Below are 21050 nucleotides of genomic sequence, written 5' to 3'. Positions count from 1 at the left end.
CCAGGGAAGTAGTCTGTTCTGATAGAAGAGCTATTTGCCCAGAGGAGCAAGCTGTTCAGTTGATAAATTGGTTTTCAAGCCATTTTCTGAATAAACAGTTGTTGTTACTTATTGGTTTGTAGCCTTATCCTCCACAGGGTGACCAGTCTTTTCCTAGGTTTTCAGGCATCGAGGTGGTTCTTGGGATGCAGGACTCTCCATTTTAAAACAAGGACAAGAAATTACTTAACTATGGGATTTTAAAAACCAGGCTTATTAATTTTGAGTGCTGACTAAAGGAAAGTAATTTTTCCTTTAAGTTACAGTGATGTTTCCCCGTCTTACCTTCATGACACCAAAACGTCACATTTATAGATAACCTGAAAAAAAATTAAGTTCTCTCCTTTGCTGGCCTAAAAGAAATCAATTCTTTAAATAAACCATTTTTTTTAAACTTACAAAGTTGCATTTTCTTTCTTTCTTTCTTTTTTTTTTTAAAGATCTTATTTATTTATTTGACAGACAGAGATCACAAGTAGGCAGAGAGGTAGGCAGAGAGAGAGGAGGAAGCAGGCTCCCCGCTGAGCAGAGGCCCGACTCGGGTCGATCCCAGGACCCCGGGATCATGACCTGAGCCAAAGGCAGAGGCTTTAACCCACTGAGCCACCCAGGTGCCCCTAAATAAACCATTTAAAAGAAAGTATAGAAAGGAAGGAAGAAGAGAGGGAAGGAAAGGGAGAAAAGAACAAAGAAAGTGTGGTTGGCTGAATAATGATTCCCCTGTCCCACCCCACCCCCAAAGATGGTCAGATCCTAATTCCTAGAACCTGTGAATATGCTACCTTATGTGGCAGAAGGAACTTGGCAGATATGATCAAGTTAGGGATTTTGAGATGAGGAAATTACCATTTATTATCGATATGGGCCTGATAGAGTCCCAGAGATCCTTGTAAGTAGGAGGCTGAAGATCAGAGAAAGAAGCAATGTCATCATGCACACGGGTAGAAAAGGCTACGTGATGTGAGATAATGAGCGAAGGAATTTGGTTGCCTCAGAAGGTAAAAAAGGCAAGGAAAGACTCTCCCCTAAATCCTCCAGAAGGAAACAACCCTAATACCTTAATTTTAGTCTCGTAAGATTCATTTTGGATTTCTGACCTCCAGAACCGCAAGAGGATAAATCTGTGTTGTTTTAAATCACTAAATGTATGGTAATTTGTTACAGCAGCAAAAGGAAACTCATACAGAATATCTGGGAAATGAATGGCTATACCATGCTCCTTTGGTCATTATTTCTAGTTGCTTTTATGAGCAAAGCTTGTCTTACCTAGCAACAGTTGCTAAGTAAGTTAACAATTTAATGCTCGAGTCTGGAAGAGAGCCACTGTTTAAATATTCTTCCCAAATCCAGTGCCCATACCTTATGTGGCAAAGACTTTCAGAACCATTCTTTGCCATTAGGCACATAACCACTACCTAATCATGGCAAATCATTTTATTCTTACCAGCCTCTAACATTGTCCTAAAACCCTGAACCTCTAACAGCTTTCTTAAACTTCTAGCTTTTCTTAAAACTTTTTTTTTCCATATCACAAGAGTACTTTAACTGCACATAGTAAAAGACATCTAAAATTTAATTATGATCAGAAATCCGAATTACACAAGCTTTGTTTGCTGTGCTGTTTGTAATAAAATAATTCCACCAGCCCCTTTTGGGGAAACCTTCAAACGGATCCATGAATACAAGCCATTTAAGACCCGCTTTTACACTCACAAAGATATACTGGGTAAGTGAATGCTCTTTTACTTTGTTCTAATATTTGATAGCATTATGTATCATTCTTTCTGCTGTATAGACTTTTACCAGGTCTTCTGAAAGTTGCTTGTCTTACAGGGGTGTCTGTTTGACACGAGAGGAGTGTGGGTTGAAAACTAGCTTCTCCACTGACCAGTTGTATGCCTTAGACAGTACACTTAGCCTCTCAGTCTGTGTAATAGGGATGTTAGGGACCCTATATTAAATAGGGATGTTGATACCTATTTGTAGATTGGTTATGAGGCTTTGATGAAATATTTGTTGACACATAATAGTACATGGAAGTTCTTTTTGCCCTTGTCTGTACTTGGGCACCTTCCTTACACATAGGGGAGGAAATACCTTTAAGTAACACCTTAATAGGTAGTGACACTATAACCTTTACTAGTAGCTGGTGACATAAATGTAGATAACGTGGAAATAACCTGAGACTATTTACTGTCTAAGCAAATCAGATTGTCATCACAGGTTTGCTTCTCTCCTTCTTCCCATTAGAGTTTGCAGTCTGACTTTAAGCCTTAAAATGTTTTCCTAAGGGCTCTCAAAATACTTCTCTGATCCTCTCTTCCTGTAACCTGGTAAACTAGTGATTTTATTTCACTCCTGATCTTTGAAAATATGAGAAGCTAAAGAATGGAGAATCTTTTGAAAACACTATGGTGTAGGGGAGATCAGATTGGAATCATCCTCTACAAATGTCAACACCAAAACTGATTTTAACTTTTAGTACATTAATTATAACGTCTAAAATGATTTAACTTTTTATGCTCAGGATATCCATTCTTAGATGTGTGTTTATAGATCGATTCCTTATGCCTTCTGAGATATCTGAATCCAAACATTAAGTAGATAAATTAAATCTAACTAATTAGAAATTAATATTTTATATTCAGTGACCTCTATTTGTGATTGACTATTATAAGTCAAAAGAGTCAAAATTCTCTGTTCTTTTTAAATAAATTCAGGAGCATGTAGAAATGTCTCTATAAATGTTAAATAAATATTGCATAGGTCAGTAGTTCTCAACCATAGCAGTGCACACAGCTTTTACTTGTGTGTGTGTGTGTGTGTGTCTTAAAAATTTTATTTGTTTATTTGACAGAGAGAGAGATTGCAAGTAGCCAGAGAGGCAGGCAGGGGCGGGGGGAAGCAGGCTTCCTGTTGAGCAGAGAACCTGATATGGGGCTCGATCCCAGGACCCTGAGATCATGACCTGAGCCAAAGGCAGAGGCTTAACCCACTGAGTCACCCAGATGCCCCGTGTATGTGTGTATGTGTTTAAGTAGGCTCTGTACCCAACACGGAGCCCGACATAGGGTTTGAACTCACAACCTTGAGATCAAGACTTGAGCTGAGATCAAGAGTCAGATGCTTAACTAACTGAGCACCAGGGTAGCCCCAGTTCACAAGCTTTTAAAACATTTGTTTTTACTACAGATATCTTAATACAGAGTCACAGGACTTAATGTTAATTTAATACAGACCCACTAAATTAGAACCTTCAGAATCAGACTTCAACATGTGTTGGTTATTTATTTATTCATTTATTTATTTAAATGATTTTTTTAAAATAAAGATTTTATTTATTTATTTGACAGAGATCACAAGTAGGCAGAGAGGCAGTCAGGGTGTGTGTGGGGGGAGATGCAGGCTCCCCACTGAGCAGAGAGCCTGATGCAGGGCTCTATCCCAGGACCCTGAGATCATGACCGGAGCTGAAGTCAGAGGCTTAAACCACTGAGCCACCCAGGAGCCCCTTTTTATTTTTTTATATTTGTTTTATATTTTAATAGCTTTTCATTTGGAAATTGAGACTCACAAGTTTTAAAAACAGAACAAAGTTCCCTTGTACTCCTCCAGTTTTTCTCATTGGTATCTTACATAATGCTAGTATATTGTCAAAACCAGGAAACTGGTATTGGAACAATACTGTTAACTCAGGTGCAGACCTTACGTTCATTTTTTTCTTGGTATAGTTTATGAAATTCATCACGTGTAGGCTTATGTAACCATCACCACAATCAGGACAGAGAACTGCTCTGTCACCAAAAATAACTTCCTGTGTTACCCCTTAACACACCCTACCCTGAGCCACTGGCAACCACTAATCTGTTCTCCATCACTATAATCTTATCCCTTTGAGAATGTTATATAAATAGAATCATATAGTATGTAAATCTTTGAAATTGACTTTTTTCACTCAGCGTTATGCCCTTGAGATCCATCCAAGTTGTTCTTTGTATTAGTAGTCTTCCTTTCCAGGTATTTTTTTTTTAAAGCTATGCAGGAATCCTGTTGTACAATTAGGGTTGAGAACAATTAATATAAAATAATGAAATTTAAGCATTAAAAAGTAATAGCCCACAGTTGTATTACATTTTTATGAAGTTTTAGTACATTGATGGTCCATGCTTAGTCACCTTTCTCCCTAGATCTTTCATTATCATACCTACACAGTGTTGAGCCTATGTAGTATATGCCCATCTCTACCATAGTAGTCACTGCCCTATGTGCTTAAATTCACTAATCTAATAGCAAGACTCTTAATGCCATCAAACATGGATTTTCAGTTGCAGGTGACAGAAACACAACTCAGACTATGCATAAAAGAGAATTCCTTGACCCTTTAACAGAGAAAGGCAAAAAAGATCCAGTACCAGGACTTTCAGTCTATCCATGCTTGCTCTCAATGAGTGGGCCTAATTATTTACTACCAACCAGACTTATTCCAGCAGCTGGGAAAAGAGTAGAAGTGTCCCAAACTGCTCTAAGTGCCTATTACCTCCAGCTTAGAAATCTTAGAGGAAAAAGCTATGTTCTCCTCACATCCTTACATAAAATCCTAAAGAGGAGCCTGGTTGTCCACGCTGGAGCATGTGCCCAACCCTGGGCCAACTGTGTGGCCTGGAAGATGGTGACAATATAATGGGCTAAGTAGATTGGCTGCTGTGATTTGCAGTCCCTCCAGAACAACCTGACGTGAGAGAGGAACATTCTTGAGAGACATGGGTCCTGTTACCAGAGGGAGAGCAGAGATGTTGGGCAAACACATATGTTCACAGTGCCTTCTCTGTACTTATTACCAAGCCAGGCATTGGGAGAGACACGGTAATGTAAGATACGTTTTGTAATTTTCAGAAGTTGATCGTCAAAACTTAAACACATGAAAATTTAATAATTCAGTAAATCTAAGATGTGAGAGTTAAGTGGAATGATAAAGAGTTTAGGCTGAGGAAAAGATGACGCTGTGTGTGATTTGAGCACTGAGAAGGCTGGTCGCCTGCACGCAGGTCCTGAGCCACATGACGGTCCGCTCTGGCAGGCGAAGAGGGAGCTCAGCTGCAGGTCTAGCTCTGTCCCTAGCTACCTGGCACCATGTCGTCCTCTAACCCCTTTGGCTTTTATTTTCTTGTCTAAGTAGAGAGGCTATTATTATGGGAATATTATCATGTGGACTTTAAATGAGATAATTGACCGAGAAGGACTAAACAGGTACCCGCTTACTCACTCCACAACGGAAGCAGCTAAACCATGAAGACCTACACATGAAGAAAGGCCTGCAACAGAGCGAAGAGAGCATTGTGCTACCATCTGTCTGAGAGGTAACACCAGCACCCAGATCAGGGCAGAGAGAGGGGAGCAGGATAAGGTGCTAGTGTCACTCTAATACTCTCTCACTGCTCTGCTCTGGGACCACAGAATGTGCTGTTTTCTGCCGCTTTACTTCCCCAGTTGCTTATTGTGTGGCCTGAGTGTGAGGAAGGGAACAGACTGTCTCCAGATCCAACGATGCTGTGAGTTCCCTCCTCATGAATTAGGGAAAAACCTACCCTTTTCACCGGTATCTTTAAAGAAAAGATTGACATCTAAAAGATAAATCTTTTAGAGAATACTAATAACTAGGTGATAGTGAAAAGGAAAAAACAGCCTGTGGATTCTTGTGATTGTTTTTCCTCAAATACACAGATATCGGGGCAGATATTCTGAGTAAAGAAGAGCAATTTCAAGAGGCAGCACTCAAAGAACTTATTGCAAAAGCAGAAGCTGACGTATGGGTTCAGGTAAAAGAAGCTGGATATCAACTAAATGCGTGTTTATGGTTCTTTCACTCTCTGGATTTGTCTAAAACCATTGGCAGAACTGACTGAATCCTGGTTATCTGTGGGACCTTGGGCGAGTTCTTCAACTCTGCAGTCTCAGCTTCTTCACATGTAAAAGAGGAACAGTAAGATTTTATAGGATTGTTAACAGAGTTCAATGAAATAATGTTCTGGAACACAGGAGGTGTTCGGTGAGAAGCAGACACCATTAGGAGCTTCCTTCCTTCTGAATTGCCCCTCTGTGTGGATGACTCATGCTTACTTTAATCTCAGTGGATTAAAACATAAAAAAAAATCCTTGTTGATAATTGCTTATTATTGCTTCCTATTTGTACAGTGTATAACACCCCTGACCAAGTGCCTAGTTTTGCCAAATTCTGCGTTATGGTCTTCTCTCTTTGCTCCGTTCTCTCCAAAGTCCTTGATACCTTGTCCCTGTGACTGCTGAGGGTTGTAGGGGCAATTTGAGTGTGTTGGGACTCACAGTCAGATCCCAGATACTTAACTAAAGCAAAATCTCAATCCTTCAGTCCCTACTTCTTCCAGTCATAGACAGAATAACAAACAACTTCCCAAAGAGACTCTCTGTGAGACCAGGACAAGCCACAGTGCTTGGAACCTTAATTCTCAGTTTCTTTATAACATAGACATCATAACAAAGAGTGTTAGAATTGTCCAGCATCTGTGCCAGCACAAGCTTTGTATTAGAGTACTTTGGAAGTGCAAAATGTTCCAAGTGCGAAGGGTAATATGAATAAAAGCCTTAGTAGTCATCTCTCTTTATCAATAAGAGTAAAATTCAAATCAATTGCAACCTGTTACTTATACACCCTAATACAAAGCAGTGCTTTTATGAGTAATCTCCAGTTTGCATGTCAGCATATCTAATGATCTAGGCATTCTCTTCAGATAAAATAATAAAACCTCTTTCTGAACGTCTGATGGAGGTCAGGGATGGTGCTCAGCCGCCTTTCTCTGCAAGTTCTAGCTTTGTGCATCTTTACATTTCTCTGTATTTTCCAGATTTTCTGGAATGAGCACACATTCCTTTGATAGTCAAGCAAGAAATACAGTGCCAAAGAAAAGACAGCTCAGCAGCTTACAGTAAACTCTGTTTAGCAATTCACAGAATAGTGATGTTAGCCATCAGTGGGGGGATGTGTTAAGGCATCTCTGGTTAAGGCAGCCAGTTTGCTGTGGAGATTTGAGATGGGAACAGAACAAGTAATTAGGGGCCCCATCGTGGTTGCTAATTTTCAGTGAACGTTAAAAATTTGTGTTAATGTAAGTTTATACATTATAAATATTAATACATATGGGCTGTTTCTTTCAAAGGCTGATGAACGTCAAAAACAAGCAGTCGAGAAAGCACTTGAGGAAGCAAATAACCAACACAAGATTGATATTCAGATTCTGAAAGAAGCACACCAAAAAGATTTACAGGTTTTTATGATGACTTGTTTGTTGTCTTTTGTAAGGGTACATAGGTTAGTAAAAAGCTCTGGCAAACGAATGAGAGAAAAAACAAAATATGTAAAACTTCAATCGATGTTTCCTGGAGGTTGGGTGGGAGACCCAGGATTTTTAGAGAAGAGATGCTGAACTCACAGATGAGAGCAGTGGTGATGGATGGGTGTGGGAGAATCCCAGGGTCTCTGATGTGATGAATCCAAACTTTTATGGGGTTTCAAGGCCCAAAGGAGCTACCCCGTCTACTTTACCCAACACATCTCTTGCCCCAGCCCTTCTCTCTCACTGCCCTTTTTTTGGGTCCTCAAACCTGAATGCACCACCTCAGGATCTTTGCAGAATGTTCTTCCCCCACTTCATGGGATTTAGCTCAAACATGGGATTTAGCTCAAACTTGAGGGATGTTTTAGCTGATCAGCTCTTCCCTGCCACTGTGCACTGTCTTGACACCTTGTCCCCTTTTATATCTGTCCTCACCCATCAACACTGCAGTTAAATAGCCTGTGTGATTACTTCTGCCCCACACATAACAGTAGCCTCCAGTAGGCATGTCTTTCATTCCCACTCTAGCCCAGTGCCTAGCACAGAGCCTTGACCTAGCAAGTGTTCAAGCTGGGGCCAAACAAAGGAAGTAGGCTATTTTCTTCCTTCTTCCAAACTTTCTGATTGCCTCCTCTTCCCTCAATTTGCATTTACTGCAGTGCCTAGAGGGACCCTAAGCTGTTACTGACGTATTTCTTGCAGCACCAGAGGGCATAAAATGAGGGGTCCTCTTTCTAACCTGGATCTTGTTCAAGCACACAATTGTAGGTAACTGGTCCACTTTCCAGGCAGAGGTCCAGGAATTCATTATTTTTGTGATTGTTTTTCATTCATTTTTTTTTTTTTTGTGATTGTGAGTTAAATGCCTCAGTTACAAAATCTGATCAAAGAAAAAGGATATAGAAATGTTTTCATATGGCAGCCACGGGAGGGACAGGACAGGACGTGGTGTAGATGCAATGATTTATGGGCAGAGGCTGGAGGGAAGGTGGCAGAAGTCTGGCCCCAGATTTAGCATAACTTAATAAGAACAGAACTAACAAACAATTCAGGGACTACCAGCCCATATATTCATTATTTTGGTAATGAGCACCTACTATATATCAGATGGGTATTAGATGAGATTAAATAGACTGTCCTTGTCCTCGAGAAATTTGTTAGCAGGAAAAGGAGCTCTGCCCCAGGATCCTCCCTGCTTGGCTCTAGTGGCCGTGGTCCCTGAGAAGTGGGCTGCAGGGGTTCCCCGCCCATTCCCTCTTCTAGCTCAAAACATGAAGAGCATTTAAGCACATCTACATGGACTGCTGCACCACTGACATCTGCCGGTATGGCTCTAAGTATTTAAATACTTCTCTATCAGTTGATAAATAACGACCCCCCCCCACCCAGTCTCCCTGGCTATTCCCTCAGACTCCAAGACCTCCCCCAATCCAGCAATGAAGGGGGAAACCCTTTAAAACAGTGGGGGAACTTCAGGCCCCTGCACCAGTGCTGCTGTCAGAGAATATATATTTTGAATATCACTCCTGGCATTAGGCTGTGAAAATACAAGGATGACCAAGCTGTGATGCCAGTTTTAAGGAACTCACGTTGATTGTACCCCATATAGCCTTTGCCTGGAGTTGATACATTTGGTGCTGAAGTAGAATTCCTAAGATGTGAAGGGGAAAAGTTAGAAGGAGGTTGACCTTTCTAAAATATTCGTCTAGGGTTTGGGAATTCACATTTATACTGCCATCTCAGGGACATATTCTCTTTCTTTCTTTTTTAAAAAGATTTTATTTATTTATTTGAAAGAGAGAGAGAGAGAGATCACAAGTAGGCAGAGAGGCAGGGGGAAGCAGGCTCCCGCTGAGTAGAGAGCCCGACATGGGGCTCGATCCCAGGACCCTGAGATCATGACCTGAGCTGAAGGCAGTGGCTCAACCCACTGAGCCACCCAGGTGCCCCAAGGACGTATTTTCTTAAAGATTTTATTCATTTATTTGAGAGAGAGAGTGTGCACACACACAGAAGTGGAGGTGGGGGAAAGGGAGAGGGAGAAACAGACTCCCTCCTGAGCAGGAAGCCTGACACAGCACTTGATCCTAGGACCTTGGGATCATGACCTGAGCTGAAGGCAGTTGCTTTACCAACTGAGCCATCTGGGCACCCACGGATATTTTTAGTGTAACGAAGGAGTGATTTGTCTTTAGAGGGATGCATAGGATTGTTTCAACTTAGGGTACCCAGACATACACATCATTATTGCTTCTCAAGTGGTGTCTATGAACAACCTACTTTAGAGTCTACTCACCTAGGAGCTTAACATGCCGATTTCCAGGCCCCACCTGACCTACACAGTCAGGGGCTAGGTTTTTAACCAGCAGCCCATCTGATTTTCACATGTATTACAGTTTGAGAGCAGAAATGTATGAAGAGCAGAAAACCAAGCTATTCTAAAACCAAATACCATTAAATTCAGATACGTAGATCTCACCAGGTATTACTCTTTTATGATATTAAGAATTCAGAACACCTGGGTGGCTCAGTTGGTTAAGTGGCTGCCTTTGGCTCAGGTCATGATCCCAGGGTTTTGGGCTGGAGTCCCACATCAGGCTCCTTGCTCAGCAGGGAGCCTGCTTCTCCCTCTGCCTCTGCCTGCCATTCTGTCTGCCTGTGCTCACTCTCTCTGACAAATAAATAAATAAAATCTTAAAAAAAAAGAATTTGGTGTAAGTCTCAGTGCTTGCTGTTAAACAAAATTTCAAGATCTTATCCAATGGACAACGGGTAGGTAGTACTTTGCAAAGACGTTTATATTAACTTTTTCCAAATAGACAGTGATATTGAAAAGGGAATGATAACATGGAAGCTAAGGGAAAATTAGAGTAGAAAATATAATGAATTCAGGAGTGAATTAAAAACTTAAAAGTGTATATATGCATCATTTCCTGTGCAATTATCACTATTTGGGCCTTGAGCTTTCTGGAAGTCAGTGCAAAGAGGAAAGTGCCATGAATCACCATGTCCATTAGGCAAAACCAAATCAGATACTCAGAGAGGCCCAGATATTCCTACACGTGATAGCTGAGAGAAACTTCTTCTAAGGGAGACATCTTGTCATAAATGTCTGTCAGACATCAGCGTAGCAAATATGATGGATTTCATGAGGCTGTTTCTTACAATATCTCAATATATGAGCTGATTTACTCAAAATGCATTTCAGTAAAAGTAATTTAACTGGGAGACTTTCCATTGAATATGAACACTGCCAAACAGTCAGTCATTGAATTATTTTTGTAACCTTAAATATGTATTCCACATACTTTGTGAGGCAGTAAAATGATTTTGCTTTAATACATCATTACATAAAAGAAGGATTCGTTTAATTCTTTGAATCCCAGTTCAGAACCCAGCCAAAATTAAGGGCTGGAGTGTTATTTTAAAATTCTGTGATTCAAATAGAAATAGTTTATGATACTCCATCTATCTAAAACTCAACCATTCAGCAATCTCAATTACTGAGAATATACTTGAAAACCCAGAAATAATTTAAAATATCCCTGAGGAATTTAAATAAAGCCTCCGACTACAAGACAGAAACTCAGGCTTATTACTTGTAGCAGAACCTCTCCATTCCCCACTCAAATGTTATTTACACTTACTTGACAGCCTGAACCCAGCAGATGTGGCTGCTCAGTGTCACAAATCCAAAATAGATTAAAACTAGAAATGACAAAAAGGAGCTCACAGACAGCAGTGAAAAGAGGGTCCTCAGCACAATAGCATGTGAAGAATAAGAAAAAATTACAAAAATCAGATATCAGATCTCAAAAAGCAAAGCAGTCTGGGATCATTTCTAACAGAGACAAGTAGCCCAATAACTTGAACAATTACTAAGTGTAGTACAAAGTATTTAGCTCAATACAATTGTTCTCTTCTATCTGCCAGCCTGGGTCATCAAGAAGGGTTAAAATATTTTCACTACACTCTTTTTTATGAAGTAAGATAAATGTTAAAGACATTTAGAAGTATTTCCACGTAAAATGTTTTATCATCAAAAAGTTCTGGTCTTTTCAGAGACAAAGCCTTCTGCATATGGAAAACCTAGCTGGCATTTCTAAACAGCCAATGTTTTCCTTAACATTTCTTTGTAAATACATGAACTGAGGCCACTCTGGAGAGTTTCTTAAAATTGTTTTGTTGTTTTATTCCTTTTTAAAAATTGTCACCCTTGGCATAGCCAAAGTGGGAGGTTGAAAACGCCCCTTGTCTTGAAAAAACCGAAGTCTTGGGGCGCCTGGGTGGCTCAGTTGGTTAAGTGACTACCTCCGGCTCAGGTCATGATCCCAGGGTCCTGGGAGCAGTAGAGCTCTGCACTGGGCTCTTGGCTCAATGGGAAACCTGTTTCTCCCTCTCCCACTCCCCCTGCTTATGTTCCCTCTCTTGCTGTGTCTCTGTCAAATAAATAAATGAAATCTTAAAAAAAAATCTAACAAATATTTTAATTGTTGAAACACTTTTTTTCTCAAAAGCTAAAGTAGTTTCAGTTTCCACTGAGACACAGAGTTCAAAAGAAAGAAAGAGAGAAAGCAAGCAGAGATCCTCACTGTGATTAGAAGATTGTACAGGGTTTCTGGAATGAAAATAAATTGATGAATCTCTTGGAAGACCCTAGCATCACAGCCAGCAATAAAGCAAGAAATTGTCATTGAGAATCCTATTTCTGGTCCTAGTTCTGTGAAATAACTTTTTTATGACCTCTCGTTATCCTTAAAATAGAGATAAAAATTTACTTTTAAGTGAAAGTTTGAAAACTCTAGATGGAATTCATTGCTCCTCCTTTCTTGTATTTTAACTAAAACACTCTGCATGATTAAGTTGCTGGTTTCCTCTAGATCTGCATTAAACACGGAGTCTTCAAGGAGAAGGATCCCAGTCTTCTTGTGTTTGTACTGTATGGGCCTAGCACAGTGCCTAGCACACAGTGCAGTTAGTAGCCATTTCCAAAATGGTTACAGGGTTTTCCTTGAAAATCTGTTTTTCTTGAGCCCTGGTTTGACTAGTGCTTCCTCTCTTTACTTGGCCAAAGGCATTCACAGGGCCTTTTACTCTTGAGCAATGAAGCTCTTGTTCCTGTCCCCTTGGTGAAAGAGAAAGGGCCCCTCAATGCTAATGAGCTAGAATGCTCAGATGGCAAGAGGACCAGCAGACAAGCTTCTGTGACTATAGTAATGGGCAACTGTTAGCTGCTTGAGCTTCACATTCTCTCGTACCCGGGAGACACTTGGGAGACATAGTAATTATTTCTGTCATTTTCTAGGATTGACTTCCTAAAGGAGAATCATATTATATATCTCTAACACGATATTATAGAATATTTGGACAATCAAAGAAAAAAGATCTATTTTCCTTTTTGCATATTAGGGAATATTCCAATATTACCTATATAAATATTTATGTTTTATGGTTTGCAACATTTCTGGTATTAACATTGTGTAAATGAAAGTTTCCATATTATACACAGTCTTTATTTATTTATTTGAGAATAAGAGAAAGCATGAGGGAGAAAGAGAGAGTCTTAAGCAGGCTCTGTGCCCAATGTGGAGCCCAAGGCAGGGCTCAATCTCATGACACAGCGATCATGACCTGAGCTGAAATCAAGAGTTGGACACTTAGCCGACTGAACCACCCAGGTGCCCCGCAGTCTTTTAAATCATCAGTGTTCACAGGAGCACATTCCATCAAGTTGATGAACTATGATTTGAATAACCTTTTAGTGTGCATTTTTAAACATCAAAGCTTTAGGGACACCTGGGTGGCTCAGTCAGTTAAGCATCTGACCCTTGATCTCAGGGTTATAAGTTCAAGCCCCACATTGGGCTCTTGCGGAGCCCACTTAAAACAAAACCAAAAATATATATTTAAAAAATTAAGTAAAAATAAAAATAAATCAAAGCTGTAACATCTCAACCTATTTAACTGTTGCTTAAGGAAATGGCAGCCAAAACCAAGATAGAGGTGCACCAAAACATGGAAGACACACTACAAAGAGAACACTTGGCTGCGGAACAACGCATGGTGCATAGAATCCAGAGGATTATGATGGAGTGCCACAGGGAGAAGGTCCAGGCTGTGGAGAAGGCTAGGGCTGAAGAGAGACAGATGGCCCAAGAAGCAATGCAGGCCCAGAAAAGGTATTCCAGAGAACACATTTGCAAATCATTATCTTACTCCGGCCAAAACAGCTTGGAGCAAGGGCTATAAGGTTGAGGCACATAGGTGGATATTTCCCAGGTTCTGTGTTTTTACATTTTTATTATGGAGTATTTCAAACATAGAGAACAATATGTAATATATTGTAGAATGTGTATGCGTGTGTGTGTGTGTGTGTGCGTAGTTTAAAGAAAAATAGCATGAATATTCAAGGATATACCACTCCTCTGAAGAGACTGATAATTGCAAACACTTCTGGTGCTCCCATGTGTTCTTCCTCAATCACATTTCCTTCCTCTCCCCCCACTCAAGAGATAACTACCATCCTAAATAATGTGCTTTGCATTCTGTATTTCCAGTTTTAAGAGGCTGAGGAGAAGAATCAAGAAATATTTCCCCATAAACACATAAAAGTCAATCTTTACATTTGTTAGTTGAAATCATATGCCAGTATGTATTGTGTTACTTTTGGTCTTTTCCTTACTACACAAGTAATACGTGCTGTAAATGGAATTGAGACTTGGAAATATACAGGGCAAAACGTGCTAAGTCCTGACTCACTGCTTTACTACCCTCCCCTGTCACCTCAGGTTAGGGATATCACTAGTCCTCCTGCAAGACCAGGGTGCAGTAGGTTCCCAGGTGGAAAGTTAGAATATATTTTCCTTAAAACATGTGGTTATAACTGATTAAAATAGTGCTAACAGTGCTATAGTTCAAGTGAAAAAATGGGTTAATGGTTTGTTGTGGGTTCATCAGGAAAATGTTCAGTATCACTCTAAATACTTGATGTACAAATGAATTTTGAGAACAAATCCCTTTATAATTTAGGAATTGAATGAATGGAGAAATGAAGTATTGGCCCTTATTGTCTTAAGAACCAAGACTTTTACTGATGGACATAGAGAGGAGATTGAAAAGTGTGCTTTTAGCAACATACAGGGAAAATGAAAACTTCACTTAATAGGTAGAAGGGAAGGAACAGCCTGATATTATTCTTTAAACCTGTGAGCAATATATCTTGTACCATTTCAATAACCTCCCAAACACACAGAGAGAAAGCTAAGAGAGTCCCTAAATAGAGCAAAGCACAAGTCAGCTGCTAGTATGGTTTTTCCCATGCTTTATTTTTTCCTCAAGAGTCTAATGGGGTTGGAATATCATATATTAGATTCTACTTTTATTTAGTAATCTAGTTTTCTTATCTGAGAACCCATTTTATAAAATATCAGACCAAATCCTATAGATATATATGAACACACATGAAAATTATTCAAAAATTATTCAATTTCTAGCCAGCACTGCATGTAAATACTGTGTGTCATTTTGAAATCCCAAGATTAGAGCCTCATAAAGTGAGAGAAGGCAGATAGATCTCACCACTTAGAGAAAGAAGGATAAAAGTTCATGTCCTGTCAGGAGGGTCCTTGGAGTTGAACCTGCCATTCCTCCTGCTGGATGCCTACCAGGCACTGGTGAGCCTCCTGATTCCTTTTGTTCCAGGCATTTTACAGTGGGTTGAAGTGGTTGATTAAAATGCTGCATACCTTACTTGTCATGTGCTTCCTAATGTGGATCCAGAATGTGCTGTGTCTCATTCTCACATTCACACTTGGCTTCTAATTCTGCCTCTCCCTGATGCATAGTGATCCTCTAGATATTTCAGAAGAGAGAAAGACTGTCCAAGCATTCGTTTGGAGGAGAAAAGAAAGAAAAACAAAAAGTACTAAGCCAGTTCCTTTACTACTTCCCCATACATTATGATTTCTAGGCCCTCTTTTGAGAAAAAAAAAATTGTTGTGGGTAAATTGTATAAGTCAAAAAATATTTTAGATAAACCAAAAGAATTGACTTTTTATGATGAATATTTTACTTATGCTAAGAAACCTTTTTAAGCATGAATTATTTCAAGCTTCAAATAATGCTCTAATTTAGCTGTTTTTAAATTAATTGTTTGGCATAAAATATGTTTTGGGGAGAACTACATCTATACTACCCATTCTTTCACTCATTTATTGGTTACCTGTTGTATACACACCAGACACCATGCCAGACAGGGGAGATAGAAAGCTGAATGGGTGCTCCAGACCATCTCTCCATGCCCTACACCCACTTTCCTCCTGGCTTCAATTCCATGATTTCAGGGAAATTATCAGAATTAAGATCAGAGATACTCTGACCTTAAACCAAAAGGAGTGAATCCCACAGGCTCAGAAATTCAAGCTCCGACATAAGCTGAGAGAAGTTGGAAAGGACATTTCAAAAAATACCAGATCGTTTTAGTGAGAAGAGATCTCTAGAGCAAGGTGTTTTAGGCCAGGGTGGCGGTGGTGGGTTGGGGTAGGGTGAGGTGGGTACTATGGAGGGTGGGAGCTGGAGTCATCTAAGATGCACTTTATTTGAGCAGTTTTACCTAGGACCAGGTCTGGTGGCGCCTTCTAGTTGGCCCCATAGATGAACACATCCTCTGTGTGGGCCGGGAGAAAACCAGGCAAAGCCAGCAGGAAGCTCACACCTGCATGGGACAGAGCTGTGGTTCCCGAGAAGGAGTACCACTTCCTCTGTGGAGATTTGAGCCTGGCTCAAGGAAGTGTCCTACCAGTTCCTCCTAACCAAAGCCCCTGGGTCCCTAGTCGCCACCTTTAGAGCGTCTCCAATATCCTGAAGATTCTATGAAACATCAGACTAAATCATCAGGATGTGTGTAGAGGCTCCCTCCTGGCTCTGGCTACAGTGTGACTTCTGATGGCACCTCCATTTTCCTGTGACCCAGGCTGAGAATCGGGAAGTTTGTCTGGATTTTTCTTCTTTCTGCCTCCCCTGTATCCTTGCCAACACAAACTCTGGCACTTACGGATTTGTAATATTTCTTTAACTTATCCTTTTCTCTCCCTCTTCCTGCCCCTTTCTTTTTTATCATTAATTCAGACCCTAATCATTGCATACCCAGAATGTTGCAAAATATAGTACCAGTTCATCTCTCTACTTCACCCCATTACTTTTCAGCTTAAACACTATTACCAGAATAATAATTCTAAAATGTTACTTTCCTTGTGTTGTCCTCCTGATAAAAAATTTATAATTCTCTCTCACACTGTTGCAGCAGGTCATGGTTAAGGGCGGGAGCTCCCCTACTTGCTCAGTTGTGTCACTGAACAATAAGTAAATCTCCCTAAGCCTCAATTTCCTCCCCTCTTACATGGGAATAATTAGAGGTAATAAATAAAAGTTGTACAATCTTCAATTATTATGAAAATTAAGAGATGTAATGGATGTCAAATGCTTAACACAGTCCCTTGGACACAGTAAATATTCAGTAAATGTTAACCCTTGTTATTAATCATAGATGTAGCCTAACTGGTGAGAAAAAGGAGGAGAGAAATACTGCATAGCAGCCACAAAGGCTGAGGACAACTGATATTTACCTCACGATTGGGGAAGTCTGTCACGTTTGAAAGTCAAGTTGAAAGAATCAGAGACAATGAGAGAATTGCATCTTGGAGGTTAGAAGTTAGGAGGTAGGGAAGGTGCTAAGTCTTGGGAAGATTGTATTAGACTCAGAGGCAGAGGGTGAGGATTTTCAGGAACAATCATACATATTTGAATCAACATTTGTAAGTAATTTTATTCTCAAATCTTGGGAGGTTCTTCTGAAACTACATTAAGTAGAGATGTCCACCAAAAGTGCATGCAATGGCTAAAAGCTTTTGACCTGGACTTAGACTGCCTGGGTTGCTCATTTTGCCACTTGTACTGATTAAGTGAAATAGGACAAGTCACTTAACCTTCGTGAGCCTCAGTCTCCTCATCAGTAAAATAGGCGGAATCATAGACCCACCTCATGGACTCGTTTTGAGGAAAAGAGCTAATTATGCATGGGTTACTCATCCACTTACTTGCCTGGGACACGGTAAGAATTCAACACAGTTGGCTGCTATGAATTACATATAGTTACATACATTATAACCAGAGGCCTGGGAACTCATTAGTGGTGGTTCTCCAAGAGTGGTCCAAAGAATGCCCAGTGTCCCTGAGACCCTATCAGGGGGTCCCTGAGGTCAAAGCTATTTTCTTAATAATACAAAGATATTATTTGCCTTTTCACTCTCATTAGCTCATAAGTTCAGAGTGGCATTTTCCAGGATTTTATGATGTGTGATGTAACAATAGATTGAAACAATAAGAAAAATCCATCTTTTTTTCTATTAAGCCAGACAAGCAGAGTTTTGCAAAAAATATGAAATTATGCCACTTTTCTCACCAAATTTTTTTAATTTGGAAAGTGTATTTTTCATAAAAAGGTAAATTAATTACATTTAACAATTAATAGATTTAATAATATCTTACATAAATGTATAAATATTTTTTAATGTCTCACTTTTAATTCTAATGCTGTCAGTTTCACTAGATATCACCCATACAAACAAAAGTTGTTTGGGTTCCTTGGTCATTTTAAGAGTGGAAAGGTTTTGAGACCAAAAGGCCTGAGGTGGCTATCATAGAGAATTGTTCAAATAAAACTGTGAGTATAGTTTCTTCCCCTTTGGCTAAAGGGAAGTAGCTGGATTGATAGAAATACTTTCTCTAATGACTTAGAACTCTGACCCAATTTCTTCATTTTTAATCACATTGCATTCATGTTTTTCTGGCTACAGAGGACTCAGGTCCCTAAAATTACCATCAGACACTAGGCTACTAGGCCTCACCCTAGTCCGTGGCAGGGAAGACAGTCGGCGATCTCCCTTCGTAAAAAATGTTTTTGGATTGCTAACAGCTAGTGTAATCCAAAAGCTCATCTCTACCCACCTGTCTTAGACTGATGGCTCATCTAAACACTGCCACAATTTCTCATACATCTGAAGCAAAAGACAACATCATTTTGTTTTTAGTGGCTAACCCATCTAACTTCTAAATCCCTATCTTTTGTAGAAAAGCCATGGAGGAAATTCTGAATACTGGTATAACAGCTATAAAGGATCAGAGCAAGAGTTTGAACCAAATGATAAAAGAAAAAGAACATGAGATGAACGTGTACTATTGCATGGCTCAGAGACAGAAGCAAGAAGAGGTCCAGGAAGTGCTTCAAGAAGCAGAGAAGACACATAAGACCACGCTTGGAAATGTTATGGATAAACTCGTTGACACTCAGGGGGAGCTGCTATCCGTAGCGAAACAACTGGGCATTATGACAAACTGGAAAGATTTCCTGGAGGAGGAATTACAGGAAACAAGGGAAGCATTTCAAAAATACATCAATTATACATTTCCTAAGCTTTCGCCAGGACATGCAGATTTTATTCTACCAGAAAGAAAGAAAACACCTTCCAGTCTTCTTATTCAGGAGAATGAAACAACTCTCGATTAGAAGTCTTTGACTGAAATTTCACTACAAAAGTCAATGTTCCAAAGACTAAATAAATCAACTAAAAACCCACTTATTGACCCCCAGTTATATGCAAGGCACCATTGGGCTGCTGGCATTTTGATGGAAAACCAAAATACTCAAAAAGCACATGCCAGGCTACATTGAGTTCTAAGTCTTTTTGAGGAGAGAAAACAGTGAGAGGGATCAAAACTAATTAGAAGGGGAAAAGTTTCTTGGAAGAAGTCCAAACAAATTTCTATAACTGGCTTTATTCTTTCCTACATCAGACATGTAGCTATTTTAGTGTTTGTTGCAGTTAAAAACAAGTAAAGGGATATGTTTTTAGATTATTCCTGTTGTGGAGAGGTATGCTAATTTCCAGTAAAGACTGATATTTGGTGAAGTGCAATTGCATTGTAGGAAGAAAAGCAATTTCCTTCAAATTCAATGGGATAAAATTTAAATTCTGGGACCCCTATGCAAGCTAATTCAGAGAGGGCTGGCACGCTGAACACGATACACAAGAGGACTTAACTCATTTTCACAGCAGTGTGTGAAAGGTACAAACCAGTAACGCAGTCACAGATAGGTTAAGTCACTTTCTCAAAGTCATACAGCTTGTAATGATCACAACCAGAAAGCATGGGTCTTGAGTCCACACTTTTAGTCATGATTTTGTTCAGCCTGAACATCAAGGCCTTCATGCCTGGTTGGTACTCTGCAAGTGTGTGTCTGGGTGGATTTTATGATGAGGACAAGAAGAACATGGTCTGTTCTCTCTGTCTGGCATCATTTTTGTGTCCTGGAAGTCGAAGGATGTTATACCTGATTGTGGTATCTGAGTTATTGGAGTCACCCACCAGATCCAAATCTGAGTGCATACCAAAAGGGAACAGAAGGAAACTGTCTTCTGAAGGGATTCACTTTTCGGCCACAGTTCAGCATGACAACTTTGACATCAGTGACATAGTGAGTAACATGAAAAGAAAGCAGACAATGTATTTTTGGTGTGAAAAAAGGAGCCTACCGTCTCAGTCTTCAACCAGATTGGAAGACTTTAAATTAGCTGTGTTTTTAGTATTTTCCTTGTCAATATTGCTGTCCCTTCTCCTACTCCAATCCCAAACAACAGCTTCCTTAGAGTTTTTAAAGCAATTTGGACCCACCAGAGAACTTACCTCTCCACTCCCCAAAGTACTAATCATCCTCCTGTCGTAGGAGTAATCACAGGGGATCCTATCAGGACAGACTGCCTGATCCCAGGCCCCCATTTGCCACTTACTTTAGAGTCTGGAGTCAGCACCAACCATGGCAGGAGGATCTTCTTTCACTTCCCTTGTTCTCACTCAGCTTTACCTCTCCCAGAGTCACACTGGGGGAACATCATCTTTGCTCTTCCTTAAATCTTTCACCTGATTTGGTCAGCTCAACCCATAGTTCTTCCAGGTTTGAATGTTTCCCAGATAATATAGCCCTGAGAATTAGAGTTCAAGTGGTTGCATAATTTCCTTTAAAAAGAAGGAAAGGCTGATGGCAGACTAAAAATGAGATGTAACACATATTTCCAGTGCCACATTCAGTGGGACCCCTCAGTAATCTCTTGTTTCTATGACACTGATAAGAATGATCCTGATGGATTAAAAAATGACACAATGGAAAATACAGCAATAGCCATTTCTGAGCATGCACTATGCACCAGACAGTGCACTAGGCTCCTTACTAAACATTGTCTTACTGAAATCTCACAGCAACTCTGTTAGATACCTATGAGGACCCCAATTTTGAAAATGAGGAACCTGTGACTCAGAGAAGCAAAGTCACTTGCTGAAGGTCACAGAATTGTTTGACGGCAAGCCCATATGTTTTTCACAATTATAGCACATCAGCCTAATTTAGTGCCTGTGGAAACACTAAGTAGCCACCAGTCATGCGTTGCTTTCAAAATACATTGAATTGTAGAAGGGAAATTCTGAATTATTGTGCGGAACCCTGACTGTTCCAGTGGCCATGCTTGGGAGCCAAGAGTGAAGGGTAGCAGAACTGGACAACTTTCCCCAACCGTGCTCTATGAGCTTTCCTAG

The 21050-nt window shown here is 40.0% G+C and overlaps 1 protein-coding gene across 1 annotated transcript; it reads left to right on the top strand.

Annotated features, from left to right (window-relative positions):
- The first annotated feature begins 1617 nt into the window (after positions 1–1617).
- Positions 1618–19039, top strand: C1H6orf163 (chromosome 1 C6orf163 homolog). Its single transcript, XM_044236412.1, has 5 exons — positions 1618–1765; positions 5761–5855; positions 7230–7337; positions 13383–13585; positions 18534–19039. Exons 1-5 carry the CDS (start codon positions 1618–1620, stop codon positions 18967–18969), a joined length of 990 nt encoding a protein of 329 aa, XP_044092347.1. The 3' UTR covers positions 18970–19039.
- Positions 19040–21050: the final 2011 nt, after the last annotated feature.

Source organism: Neovison vison, chromosome 1, assembly GCF_020171115.1.
Source record: "Neovison vison isolate M4711 chromosome 1, ASM_NN_V1, whole genome shotgun sequence".
Classification (NCBI taxonomy): Eukaryota; Metazoa; Chordata; class Mammalia; order Carnivora; family Mustelidae; genus Neogale; species Neogale vison.
This window is presented reverse-complemented; position numbering and strand designations above follow the sequence as displayed.

Coding starts and splice junctions, on each gene's coding strand:
- C1H6orf163 (XM_044236412.1), top strand. CDS start 1,618: ATGATCAGAAATCCGAATTACACAAGCTTTGTTTGCTGTGCTGTTTGT. Junction 5,856..7,229: donor AAGCTGACGTATGGGTTCAG/GTAAAAGAAGCT, acceptor TTTCTTTCAAAG/GCTGATGAACGTCAAAAACA. Junction 13,586..18,533: donor GCAATGCAGGCCCAGAAAAG/GTATTCCAGAGA, acceptor TATCTTTTGTAG/AAAAGCCATGGAGGAAATTC.